We start from the raw sequence: 12,024 nt of genomic DNA on the forward strand, positions 1-12,024 counted from the left end.
TAATCATCTTTTAAATAATAGAAGAAAAATTTCATACTTGTCCACATATTTTCTAGTTCTAGTGATGTTCACTTATCTGAAATTGGTTCAACTTACAGTTCCCCAATAGTTGTCTGGTTTCATGTGGTTTACAAATGCATGTATGACTCTGTACTCTGCAACAGACTCAATGGGATACCATGCAGACCTCCGGAATTCTTTCTCTGTATAGTTCCCTCTTCTCCCGCACTCCGCCCACGAATTCCAGCCAGCTGGAGCACTAGGGCACATATCCTAGAATATTGGTAGCATCATTAGTCTTAAAGGCAAAAACTTCAGAACCCAAATGTCTACTGACAGAAGGAAAGAAAACAAACTATTACTTCACCTGGGTGGCACACATATGACTCTGTCCTTTATTATTTATTCCTCACAAGTCAGTTTTGAATATCCCTTTGTCCAAAGTAAATATTTCATCATAAAAATAATGAAACTATCAACTTGCCATCCATGTGCTCGACGATTACTTTGAACGAAACTTCTGAAACTGCTACTCTTCTCATCCGATAAAATGATTGCAAACGTATTTATTTACATATTTTTCTCATTTTTTTCCCCTGACATTTAAATTTACAACAGGAGAGAGAAGAGTAAAGACCCAAGCATTTGGGGTCCATGCCCTGAGCTCTGGGTAGGGGCAGGGAAGGCCCATTCAACGCTCACTCTCAAGAGAAATCCAGGTCCAGGGACATTAAACAAACTGTGAAAATGGGTTGACACTTTGCTTATTCACTCCCTCATTGTCACAGCACTGGCAGGCACTGCTCTGACTGCTCAGACAGAGAAGAAAGGTCTCCTGCCCCAGTGTCAGGAGCACACGCTGGCAGGGTGCAAACACCAACCTGCAGTGCACCAGTGACTACCACAGTTGAGTCAGGCAATGTTTAGCTGTGTGCTCTTTGCCCCTCCATTCCCCTCACTTGCTGCCTTCCTAAGAGTTCATTTTGTCCATAACTGTATCCATAGCATATCAGAGAATGCCTCCCAGGACTCAGGAACCAGCTAGGGCAGAGTGAGGCATAGGGCAGAGAGCCCGGTGCTGTGGAAGGGTTGGGGGAGTGTGACCCTGTGGGCCCCCAAGGCCACGAGGGCTGTGCTAAGCCAGGAGGGGCTGAGGCTGGCTCCCCAGAACCCCGTGACCCCACCCCAATCATGCTCACCCTCTTGCAGCAGCCTACTTGGGCACACGCTTTGAACGTGTCATCCCAGAGTGCAGGAGTCCCAGCAGGCAGCCATTTATTGTGGCCTAGAGCTTAACAGTGAGTAGGAAGAAGAAATAACGGGTTGAAAAATGTTCTTTTCCCAGTTACAATATAAACTGACTCCATGCATTTCATGTGGAGATGACAAACCAAAACACTCTGAACAGCTGTGGGGCGGTACTAGTCACACTTCCTGTAACCCGTACGCATAGCAAGCAAGGGCAGAGGGCGAACGTCCTTGGGAAGTTCTGTTGGGTGCAAAGAGCAGCACTTCCTAGTAACGGCCCAATCTTCCCTGAGTTCCAAAGGACCAGGTGGAGTCAGCTGTCCCGGTTTGCTAACTACCACTTGGATTTTGGAGAAAAGACTGTGAAATAAGCAGGTATTTCTTTTGCTGACTGTTTGGTGGTCTCATTTTACCCTCGTGACATTTTACGCAACGTTACTACTGTCCCCACTTTACAGACAGATCATCAGAGGCTTGGAAAGGGTGTTATGGGCTAAACTATGTTCTGCCAAAATTCGTATGTCAAAGCCCTAACCCTCAGCATTTCAACTGTATTGGCAGATGGGGTCTTGAAGAGGTGAAGAAGTTCACATTCGGTTGTTCAGGTAGCCCTAATCTGATCTGACTGGCGTCCTTATAAGAAGGGGAGATTATGATACAGAGACCCAAGGGATGCACGCCCAGAGGAGAGGCCGTGTGAGGACGCAGCAAGGGGATGGCCATCTGCAGGGCAAGCAGGGCGGCCTCAGCACCTTGGTCTGAATAGCTGAGACCCTGCTCCACCTTGGTCTCGGACTTCCAGGCTCCAGAGCCGAGAAAGATTTCAGTTGTATAAGACCCCAGTTGGCACCACTTTGTTTTGGCAGCCTGCACTGATCAATACGAAGGCTAACAGTGTTTCCCAAGGTTGCCCCAGTGCGTGCCAGGCAACCACACAGCATGTGCCAGATAATGGCCCTGACACAGGAGTAGGGCCCACGTGGTGACAGGATATCTGAGCGGGCACACGCATCGGCTCTAGACAGCCTGAGAAGGTGACACGCCTGAGCGGGCACACAGACCAGCTCTAGACAGCCCGGGAAGGTGACACGCCTGAGCAGAAGGTGACATGCCTGAGTGGGCACACAAACCGGCTCTGGACAGTCTTGGAAGGTGACACGCCTGAGCGGGCACACAGACCAGCTCTGGACAGCCCGGGAAGGTGACACGCCTGAGCAGGCAGACGGACTGGCTCTAGACATCTCAGGAAGGTGACACACCTGAGCGGGCACACAGACTGGCTCTAGACAGCCTGGGAAGGTGATATGGCTGAGCAGGCACAGGAACTGGCTCTAGACATCTCAGAAAGAAAATCATGTCCACGCCTGAGTGGACAAATGAACTAGCTCTAGACAGCCCAGGAAGGTGACATGCCTGAGCAGAAGGTGACACACCTGAGCAGGAACACAGACTGGCTCTAGACATCTGAGAAAGGTGACACACCTGAGCGGAGGGTGACACGCCTTAGCAGGCACGCAGACCGGCTCTAGACAGCCCAGCAAGGTGACACGCCTGAGTGGGCACACGGGCCGGCTCTTGACAGCCTGGGAAGGTGACACTCACCAGAAGAGGGCAAAGGAAGGGCAGGAGGTGTGTCCGGCTTCATCCCTCAGATCCTGGAAGACCTGTGCTGTGCCCACCTCGAGGTGCGAAGGTGAGGGGGTAAGTGACTAAAAGCCATAGCTGCTCAGAGACACTCACTCTTGGGTCAGCTGTGCCAGCCTGGAGTGAAGAATCACCCTTCGAAACGGAGGGCAAGCAGGGCCAGGCCTGACCCCACTTGCCCAGGGCGGGGACTGGGAGCAGCCGCCACTGCCCGCACTCAGCAGTGCCATCATCTAGCCCCCTTGGCTTTGGTTTTCCTAACCATACAATCAGACAGAGCTGCTGGATTGTACACGGCTCCGACGCAAGGATACACCTAGCCCGAAGTGCCACTGCTTTCGTGGGCTGTCACTTCCAGGTCGAAGCCTAAAGTTCCCTGTGCACATTCAGCAGATGGAGCAGAAGAGATGAGCTTTGCCTTGTAGCTCTGGTCGTGTAAATCATATTCATCTTCTAGGGGACTAGAAGTCCTGGCCTTAAAACCAACACATTATCTCAGAGGCCAAACCAAAGTCAAGTGTCCCCGCATTGGGGTCGTGCCGTGGTCAGCTGGCTAACACAGAAAGAGCTCTGTGTGTCTCTCACAGCACATGGGTTGACATAGAAACATCCTGGGGGCAAGGCCAGATTCCATTTCCAAAATCACCAAGGCCAGCCCCGCAGACCAGAGCAAGGTAGGAGCTATGGGCATCGTCAACCCTAACACTGGTAAGAGCAGTTTTTTAAATACACATTGGGCCATGAATAATATTTAAATGCACTGCTTTGATACAAATAACCACCACCCCTCAATGAAATTTTCAAAAAGAACCCTGTTTTCTAGAAAAGGACACAGGCATTACTGCTGCTCACTGTCCCCAGAGGAGAGTCAGGGTCCCCGGCCAGGTGTGCGGCACGGAGGGACCATGGCCGGCCAGCCATGTATGGGTCTAAGATGCAGACTGTACCGTACATCAAAAGGTGTTAATGGTTTCAATATTTATCTGCTGCAGGGAAGCACTCTGAAAAGAAGACAGAAAGAAAATTCTGCTAATGGCTGTGTCTTTGCCATTAAAATGAAAAGCTTAATGCATCTTATAATCAGAGGACAATTTGCAAATCATTAAGAGAAATGTAAAATTCCATTAAAATACAAATCAAGAGACTCTCCCTGGACTAATAATCTTTTTGATATTATTTTGCATTTCACTATTTCTGTTCCAATACCCAGGTCCCACAAATGATCAGCTACTGAACACGCTATTTACCACAGCCTACTTCTTTAACGAGAGACTGGGAGAAGGATGATCTGCTATTCAGAGCAGGTACTAATGAAGAATTCCATATATTCTGAAATTTAATTAAAACCCCAAAGATTTCAAATTAGATGCAATTTGAAATGCCTGGGGCAGAAATACATGCACTTCCGTGGCAAGGGTATCACACTGAAAGTTGATACCGTAATTGGTCTTGATGTATTTTTGTGTTGCCGGGCTGAAGCACAGAACTCATAACCATATAAAAATTCTCTGTAGATTACCTGCTCATTGAAAATGCCATCACTCAGGTAGTCCTCTACTAAATTACCATGCTACTAAAATGCACAAAGTGATTCGGAGAGTGGAGCGGCACAGCTGGCCGACGCTGCCAATGAGTTATGCATGCGTCAACGCGGCCTTTTTTCTTAGTAAAATATGCTCAGTTGAATATTAAAATATAATTGGCATTCAACCTAAGTAGCTTAAACCATTTTGTTATCTTCTTTTAAACCGATTTGGCTCCTCCACAGTTATTTTCAAGGATGCGATTCACAAACTAATGATACCATCATATTCAGCTAGATTTGTGCTGTTTTACATTTGTCATAAATAGGTACAGTTTCTACAGCCTTCTAGGGAGAGCCTTTAATATTAGCTGCTCTTGAACATCAAAGGCCCAATTCTTGGGAAAAAGCGGGGGGATGTGCCATTTCTGTTGGTTCTTGCATATTTTATTCTGAAAAGAGGAAGAGACGCGAATTTTCTATGAAAAGTATATGTCTTGGGCAAGCAGTAAGTCCTGACGTGTCTCTTGAGCTCAGTTGCTAGGTCTTACTAAAACCATCTAAGTAAGGAAGGGCTGAAGAGAAAATCAGTTTGCTTGGCAGGCGGGGGATCACGGAGCATTTTTTTAAAAAGCAGACAGTGTGGGCACACCTACCCACACGTGGAAGACTATGGCCAAGTCCCCTTTCTTACACAATATGTGTTTGTGCAACAATTAACAACAGTACTCAAGAAAAAAAAGTAGTTGTCATAGTAACGGCTACGCTGTACATATTTATGCTGGCAGAGAGGGTGGGTTCTCCAGAGCACTGCTTCCTGGACGTTGCCAATACTTAACCTGAATATTTGGAGGGGCAGAGAAAGCCTGATCCAAACTTAACTGAGTCAAGTGTTTAAGAGCTTTCAAAACAGGACTTTCGTTTCCTCGATTTCGTTCTTCAATTTACTTCTTTGGGAGTAACTTCTTGTATGGAATTAAAACGTGCTACAGAGCTGGAGACGTCCCAGCTGAGCCTCCAGGAAGTCTGCTCTGCCTTGAGGATGTTCCCATCTCCACGCGGCCTCGGAAGCTACACCGACGGCCGCATACCTCCAACAGGAGAAAGGAGTTCCCTCTATGTAAATATTTGCTTTTTCCATTCTGACACCAGAAACAACATCGAAAGAGGGACAGAGACTCATGAATCTTACATTCCGAGTCAGCCTGAACATAAGGATTGCAGGCAAAAACCATATGTGTGAAAGCATTTACCTTAAATCATAGTTATTATACTTTTGGCTCCTGCAATAGTTTTTCGGCATTATCACTATTAATTTTATACTGATATTTACATATTTAACATATTGATAACGTAGTCCAATTCTATGCACACGTTATTAAAATATCATTTTCTCTATAACCACAGGTAGTGGAGACAATTCTACTTATTATTGCTAGAATTATTTCAAATGCACTAACATTACCTGTAAAATATGAATGTGCATTTTATGATGACAAAAGATATGAGGGTAAACACTCTCTTTTGGAGTAGCACAAGTCCAGCTAATGACTACAGTGGAAACAGAAATTTAGAAACATATTTAAGTGAAAAGTGTGTTTTTTACTTTAAAACAGAGAGAAAATTCCTATTTTTCAAAGCCTATTTTAAATGCAAGTTTATTAAAGGCAGCAATGATGCAATTTACATTTCCTCATAGGCAGAAACCTGGTTACTTCTACTTTTTGAGGAGTCCATTCAAGGCCAACGCCAGGACACTGCAGACAATCCTTCTAAAGGTGTTCACGTAATTACGGTGACTTAATTTTTAACAGAAGCCATCACTGATTTACTGTTTAATTACTTCACCAGAGTTAAGTTATATTTTAATGCGAATATTTTCCCATAAAAGCAGCACTAATAATAATTTTAAATATTACAAATCCTGCTTATTGTAGTAGAGACCCTAGTTACGTCCAACAAGGTGTGAACATGGCTGACTTTCAAACAGTCCTTTTGGTTTCCTCTTAGGCTTGGTAAATCACTCTGTGTGAGGGCTGCTTCCTTTCCTCTGACTCATGGAAACCTCAGGGAACTAAGGACCCAAACACCTCTTACGTTCAGGATGAACTCTCACCTAACTATGCTTCTGCTACAGACATTGTGGGATCGCTGATGAGTCAGAGGGCTCTGCACAGGGACACCATGAATTTCCTGGGAGTCAGCAGGCCATGGTTCTGTTCCAGCCACTGCCAGTGGACCAGGAGCCGAGCTCCCCTTTCCTAGGAGAGGGGCAGGCATTTCCTCAACAGCAAAACATTCCTTCAATGGGCACCATTTTTAAGTCTCAAACAAAAATAGCTATTAAATTAGGAATGTTAGACTTAGTAGAGGGTAAAGCACACAGCAAAAGCATTCATAAGAGCTACCTCCATTTTGATAAATTCCTTTAGAACAGTAATTCTCAGAAACAGGGTATGCGTATGTGTGTGCCCATGCTAAGGTTTTAGTGTATCTTGAGGAGGGATAAGAAGTATAAAATTTTTTTTTTTGAGATGGAGTCTCACTCTGTCTCCCAGGCTGGAGTGCAATGGTGCGATCTCCACTCACTGCAAGCTCCGCCTCCCGGGTTCACGCCATTCTCCTGCCTCAGCCTCCCGTGTAGCTGGGACTATAGGCGCCCGCCACCGTGCCTGGCTAATTTTTGTATATTTAGTAGAGATGGGGTTTCACCATGTTAGCCAGGATGATCTTGATCTCCTGACTCGTGATCTGCCCGCCTCGGCCTCCCAAAGTGCTGGGATTACAGGCGTGAGCCTCCACGCCCGGCCAGAAGTATAAAAATGTGTAGGTAGAAAATTACAAATGAAATTTCTAGAGGATTCTGATATATACTCCCCCAACCCCATTGAATGAACTGAGATTTAAGAGTAACTTGAAAGAGGGATGTGCTTGAAGGAATCATCGTTGAAACTTTAAAAACTCTCTCCTAGCCCAAGATGTTGTTCATAAGATAAAGAGCAAGAAAGCACTCATGACAATTGCTAGGAAGGAAACTGCATAATAAAATATGAAACAATGAACTAATACACAATCTGAACTTCAGGTTCTTTGGTCCATGAAATTCACCAATATGCCAGAGTGTAGCTGGTCAGGCAAGCTCAGGAGCTGAGAGTGACGTGTTCCGCTGTTACTGGGCTGGCCTGGCCAGGCAGTCCACGGGGCCAGCCCATGCAGGCAGAGCCTGGGCAAACCAGGAGAGCTCGGGGTGCCTAGGGACTCTGCGGACACGAGACCCTGCTGAAATGAGACTTTTGGATGCTGGGGCTGTGAGCCCCCAACCTGGAGCAGCCCTCAACAGCATTCTGGATTATCTGACACTCTTGTTCCGCTGAGGGGCTGGAGGTGATGCAGGTATTCAAATAAGCCAGAACGGGTGACGGGAGCCCACTCACTGGGAAGGGAATCGCATCAATGGGGACTTCCCATGAAAGCCAGGCCGTGTGCTGGCAGATGAGACCCTGGGAACCAGTGGCACCTCCAGACAGCTCTGAAAGGGAGGACATCAGCAGGTATCTGGTCTTCTGGACCCACAGGGGATGGGTTCCTTGGGGCAGGGCTGGTATAAGTAAGTGTCCCCAGCGCAGAAGACCCCTCACCACCTCCATCCCCGCCAGCGCTCACTCTACCCTTGTTTTGCACACATCCTGCACTTTCACTGATCCCTGCCCTAGTTTTGCTTTTAAACATTCCAGCTTCTCTTTGTGTCAAGTGTCTGAACCACAGAAATGCACTAGGCTTTCCTCTCCGTGGTAGAAATGACGCGTTCCTGGTGGCGGTCCCTGGTACTCATTCCAGACATCAGACAATCCTACTGGCCACCTGGAAATCGTGGGCCTGCCATCCACTCTCCACTGCAGATGGATTCTTCTTCTTTTCACATTTCCTGGTGAAGGTTCCAGAAGGCCACAGATCTTGATTTCCACATTTGCTGTCCAGGAAAGGAGCACAGCAGCTCTAAGGCCGAAAGAATTACATTTTCATCAGCTGTTTTTTCCACTTAAGTGCAGTGTTGTTAGCTTGTTCTAATCAATAAACGGGCATCGGAAGAAGGTTTACAAACCCTCCAGCTCCACCAGGTAATATCTCAGCAAGGTCAACAATATTTATGAGTCCTTGTTTAAAATCAAGGGGAACAGCAGTGGCCGCCCAGAGGTGGCTGCAAATGCATCTCCTATTTTAGCTATTCTCTTCTCTTTCGATTGGTAATTTCTTTTTTTAAGTTCAGGGAAAATATCAGTACAAAGTGCTGAAAGGAGAAGGCCTGTGTGCTGTCGTGATCTATGTGGAAGCCACGACAAAGACATCCCCTCTTGGCTGCAGCGCCTCTGCAGAAAAACTCAGGCTGGATCACGACTTATGAGGTACATTTTAAGAACACCCAAACGGGCCCTAGGGCCTCTGGGTGAGGAGGGCTGAAGTGCCCCTTTCCAGGGGAGGCCACCTGCTTGGATGCCCATCAGGGATGTGCTCTTTCCTGGATGTGAGAAGGCAGCAGAATGGGGTTGTGGGGGCTGGATGAGCCTTTGCTTGGCTCTTCAAGAAGGATTTCTAATCTTAAAGGGCTGGCTCTGGTGAGGACCCAAATAATGATGCCATTCTCTTCTCCTCTCCTCCCTCGTCATCCTCTCCTGGGACATGCACCTTCCAGGACCCACGTGGTCCCCACTGGAAGCACCAGCAGAGAGGGCCCGTCTTCCAGGACACGGTGGGAACCTCAATGAATTCACCCGGAAGGGTCTTTCCCTTAACTCTGGGGCGGGGCTTTTGTTAGAGGCCCTTTTGAAATGAGGAAATCGATGGAGACACAAAAATACGAAATATGAATCCTTTCTGAGGCTCTGTAATACAAGTTACAAAAACTTCTACCAGCAGGTGTTAAAAAATGGAGATTTTACTGCTGTCATGCAACTGGATTTCATAGCTATAAGCCAATAGCTATGACGAAGGAATTATTAAAGTGTTAAATATTTCATTTAAAAGGGAACATTGCAGTCACTTTACAAAGAAAACTCAGAACTCATCTGTTGAACGCCTTCATCTGTGAGAAGGCTGGGGTCCCAGCTGGGCCTCCCAGTCTTGCATGGGCAGCCCCAAGGCTTGGTCCCGCCTCGGCAGGAGCAGAAAGGCCCTGGCCTCAGGCCCTCCCTCAGCAGCCTGGGGTCAGCCACACCCGCCAGCAGGGTCTCCACGGGTGGGAGGGCTCAGGGACCTGAGGACGTGCCCAGATGGGTTCTGTATCTGAAAGTCCATCCTCGCCTTCCACAGGTCTGCTTTTCTTGAACTCATTGTAAAAAGCTGCTTTTGGCAAACTAAGGTAGAAAGGATTTCTTGTTGTAACTGCGCTGCCCGCTGACCTCTACGGCTTCTCCAGGAGGCATATTATATAAAGAAGCTAAACATTTTCATAAATAAACACTAAGAAATCAGAGGGTGTTCAGAGAAAAGTTTAAATGATATTTCATTATAAAAGAAAAAAGTAAAAATGCATTTCAAAATAATGGCTTCATTAACTAAGTATTTCTTAAGGAAAATGAATGAGAAATAAATACAAAACTGACCCTGTGAGAGGCTTATGGGGAAAAATGACCTCCTTAAAAAGCTACGCTGTGCAACAAGACGCTGGGTCTCAGTCACACAGTAGCTAGAAAATGGATTTTGTTAACACTTAAAAAAAACCAGAATAGCAAACCAAAAAAGCCAAAAAACCCAAAACCAAGAAAACTTTGACTAATTTTATTTTAGGAAATGACCTGACTAAAACAACACTTGAACCAGAAATTAGGATACGCTTCACTGGACAGCTCGGCTTTCCTCTTAATCCCTTCAGCAGAACAATGAGGTTTCCTTCCAGGGCCTCAGCGCCCTCCCACTGGGAAATCCCACCTGTCCCGGCCTCACAATGAGGCAGCCCCGGAGACCTCCGGACACCGGGTCGGGAAACACAGCTTCACTGTCCCTAGGCAGAAATACCCCAACAGCTACCTAGTTACTAACCTGTCTTTGGAAATTCCCCAAGATAAGAAGTTGAACCATCTGAGATTTCTAGTATTTGGTAAGTTTTAACCTCAAAAACAGCAATTTCATACGGTTCAATGTAATGCATATTTTTGTGGTTAGCCTTAAAAAGCAAATCAAGAACAGCATGTTCATTCCAGAGAGGAATCCTGGAAGGCGAGGTGGTGCTGCGAAGAGGTGGTGTGCGGGAGAGGCTCTTTCCGTGGCAGGACGGGCCTGAGGAAGCGATGAAGGCTGGGTACTGTGCGGTCAGAAGTTTTACCAGTCAGGCCTTCAGGAAGAAAGGGTCAATGTGCTGGAACTCAAGGATGAGCTCAAATACAATCACATTTTTTAAAATGTTGGCGTAGGGAAACCAGGCTGAAATAGATAAACCTGGTCTCAATCTCAGAACGGAGAATATGGTGAAAAATGATATGCAAAGTATGTTAAACGTATACAAAAATTAAAATGTACAGAAAAGGGAATTGGTCAAGGAAACATTCATTCCATGTTACAATGGACCCATTCCTCTCAGTCTGCAAAGCAGGTTGATTTCTGTTACTCCACAGCTTCCAGGGGGCTCTGAGATGTCAAAAGACTTTTCCTCTAAAAGACCTACTCCCCTCACTGTTGATTTCACTGATGTTACGAGATACAAACTGGACAGAGAGCAAACCAAACTCATGCCGGACAGAAAGGGGCCTATCCACATCTGGGAGAACCAATTAACTCCCTGTTAGCAACCATCCACCATCCACCTCCCCTTCTTCAAACAGTAAAATCCGTACACCCGGCCCCTGCCCAGGAGTAAACGATTGAGCTAAATGTTAAAAACCTGGCTTGCACATGCTGTGGTGGGGAATCCCAGCCCCCATAGCAACCACTAACCATCCGCAGGCAGGCCTGGCCCAAGGGACTCCAGCCCCCACCCTCGAGAGAAGGCCCTGAGCTCAGCACCCTGGTCTGCAGCCAGCCTCAGAGTTCCTAGAGTACCAGGAGAGAAGGACGTGAGAGGCTGTCACACTCCCACCCCAAAACTTTGCTGGAGTGGACCTCGTCCCAGCTAGAGGTATCCACCCACACTGTAGGGCTTTCCAAGAGGGGCAGGGCCATGAGGGAGCCAGACAGCCTTTACCAGTATCCTAGTGGCTACTTTGAGGTATTCCTGGTCACCAAGAGCTATCATGACCTGCCAGCCCAGGAAGCAGCCTGGCCTGGCGTGGGCCGAAAGCCAGGGAGGCAAGGGTAGGTGTGGCCAATCCCAACTCTGCTTAAGCACTAGGGACTTGACTGAGGAGCCCCAAGGGCCCGCCTGCCGTTGTCGGCTCTAGGAGCAGCAAATACTGCCATGGGCAGAAGTGAGGGGGGAAAGGCTCAGAGGGGGTTCAGTGCTTGCAGGGGTGGTTTGGAGAGTGTCTGATTATTTCTAGTGCCTCCCCCCTTGCTGGCCACCCCGTCCCGGAGTTCCTGTCAGCAGCTGCAGAGGCCTCCTCCTCCTCCGCTTCTTCCTGGCCTGCCCGAGCGCACATCACTCTCTGGACCCTGGTGAGACCAGGCCAGCAGGGTCTAGC

The 12,024-nt window shown here is 47.4% G+C and overlaps 1 protein-coding gene across 8 annotated transcripts in view; it reads right to left on the reverse strand.

The window, feature by feature from the left end:
- The window catches only part of MGMT (O-6-methylguanine-DNA methyltransferase), a 271,433-nt gene that overhangs the window by 10,481 nt on the left and 248,928 nt on the right, over positions 1–12,024 (reverse strand). The window contains exon 5 of one of the 8 annotated variants that reach the window (XR_001882666.1): positions 97–273. The exons of 6 other annotated variants lie outside the window; for them this stretch is intronic. Coding sequence is in view for 1 of the 2 variants with exons in the window: in XM_017858704.1 (XP_017714193.1) it covers positions 8,331–8,410 (80 nt within the window). In the remaining variant the exon portion in view is untranslated. Of the gene's footprint in view, positions 1–96; positions 274–8,268; positions 8,411–12,024 lie in introns of those variants that run through there. One more of the 8 variants, XM_017858704.1, reaches the window with a different exon arrangement.

This window comes from Rhinopithecus bieti, unplaced genomic scaffold, assembly GCF_001698545.2.
Source record: "Rhinopithecus bieti isolate Rb0 unplaced genomic scaffold, ASM169854v2 scaffold_42745, whole genome shotgun sequence".
Lineage (NCBI taxonomy): Eukaryota > Metazoa > Chordata > Mammalia > Primates > Cercopithecidae > Rhinopithecus > Rhinopithecus bieti.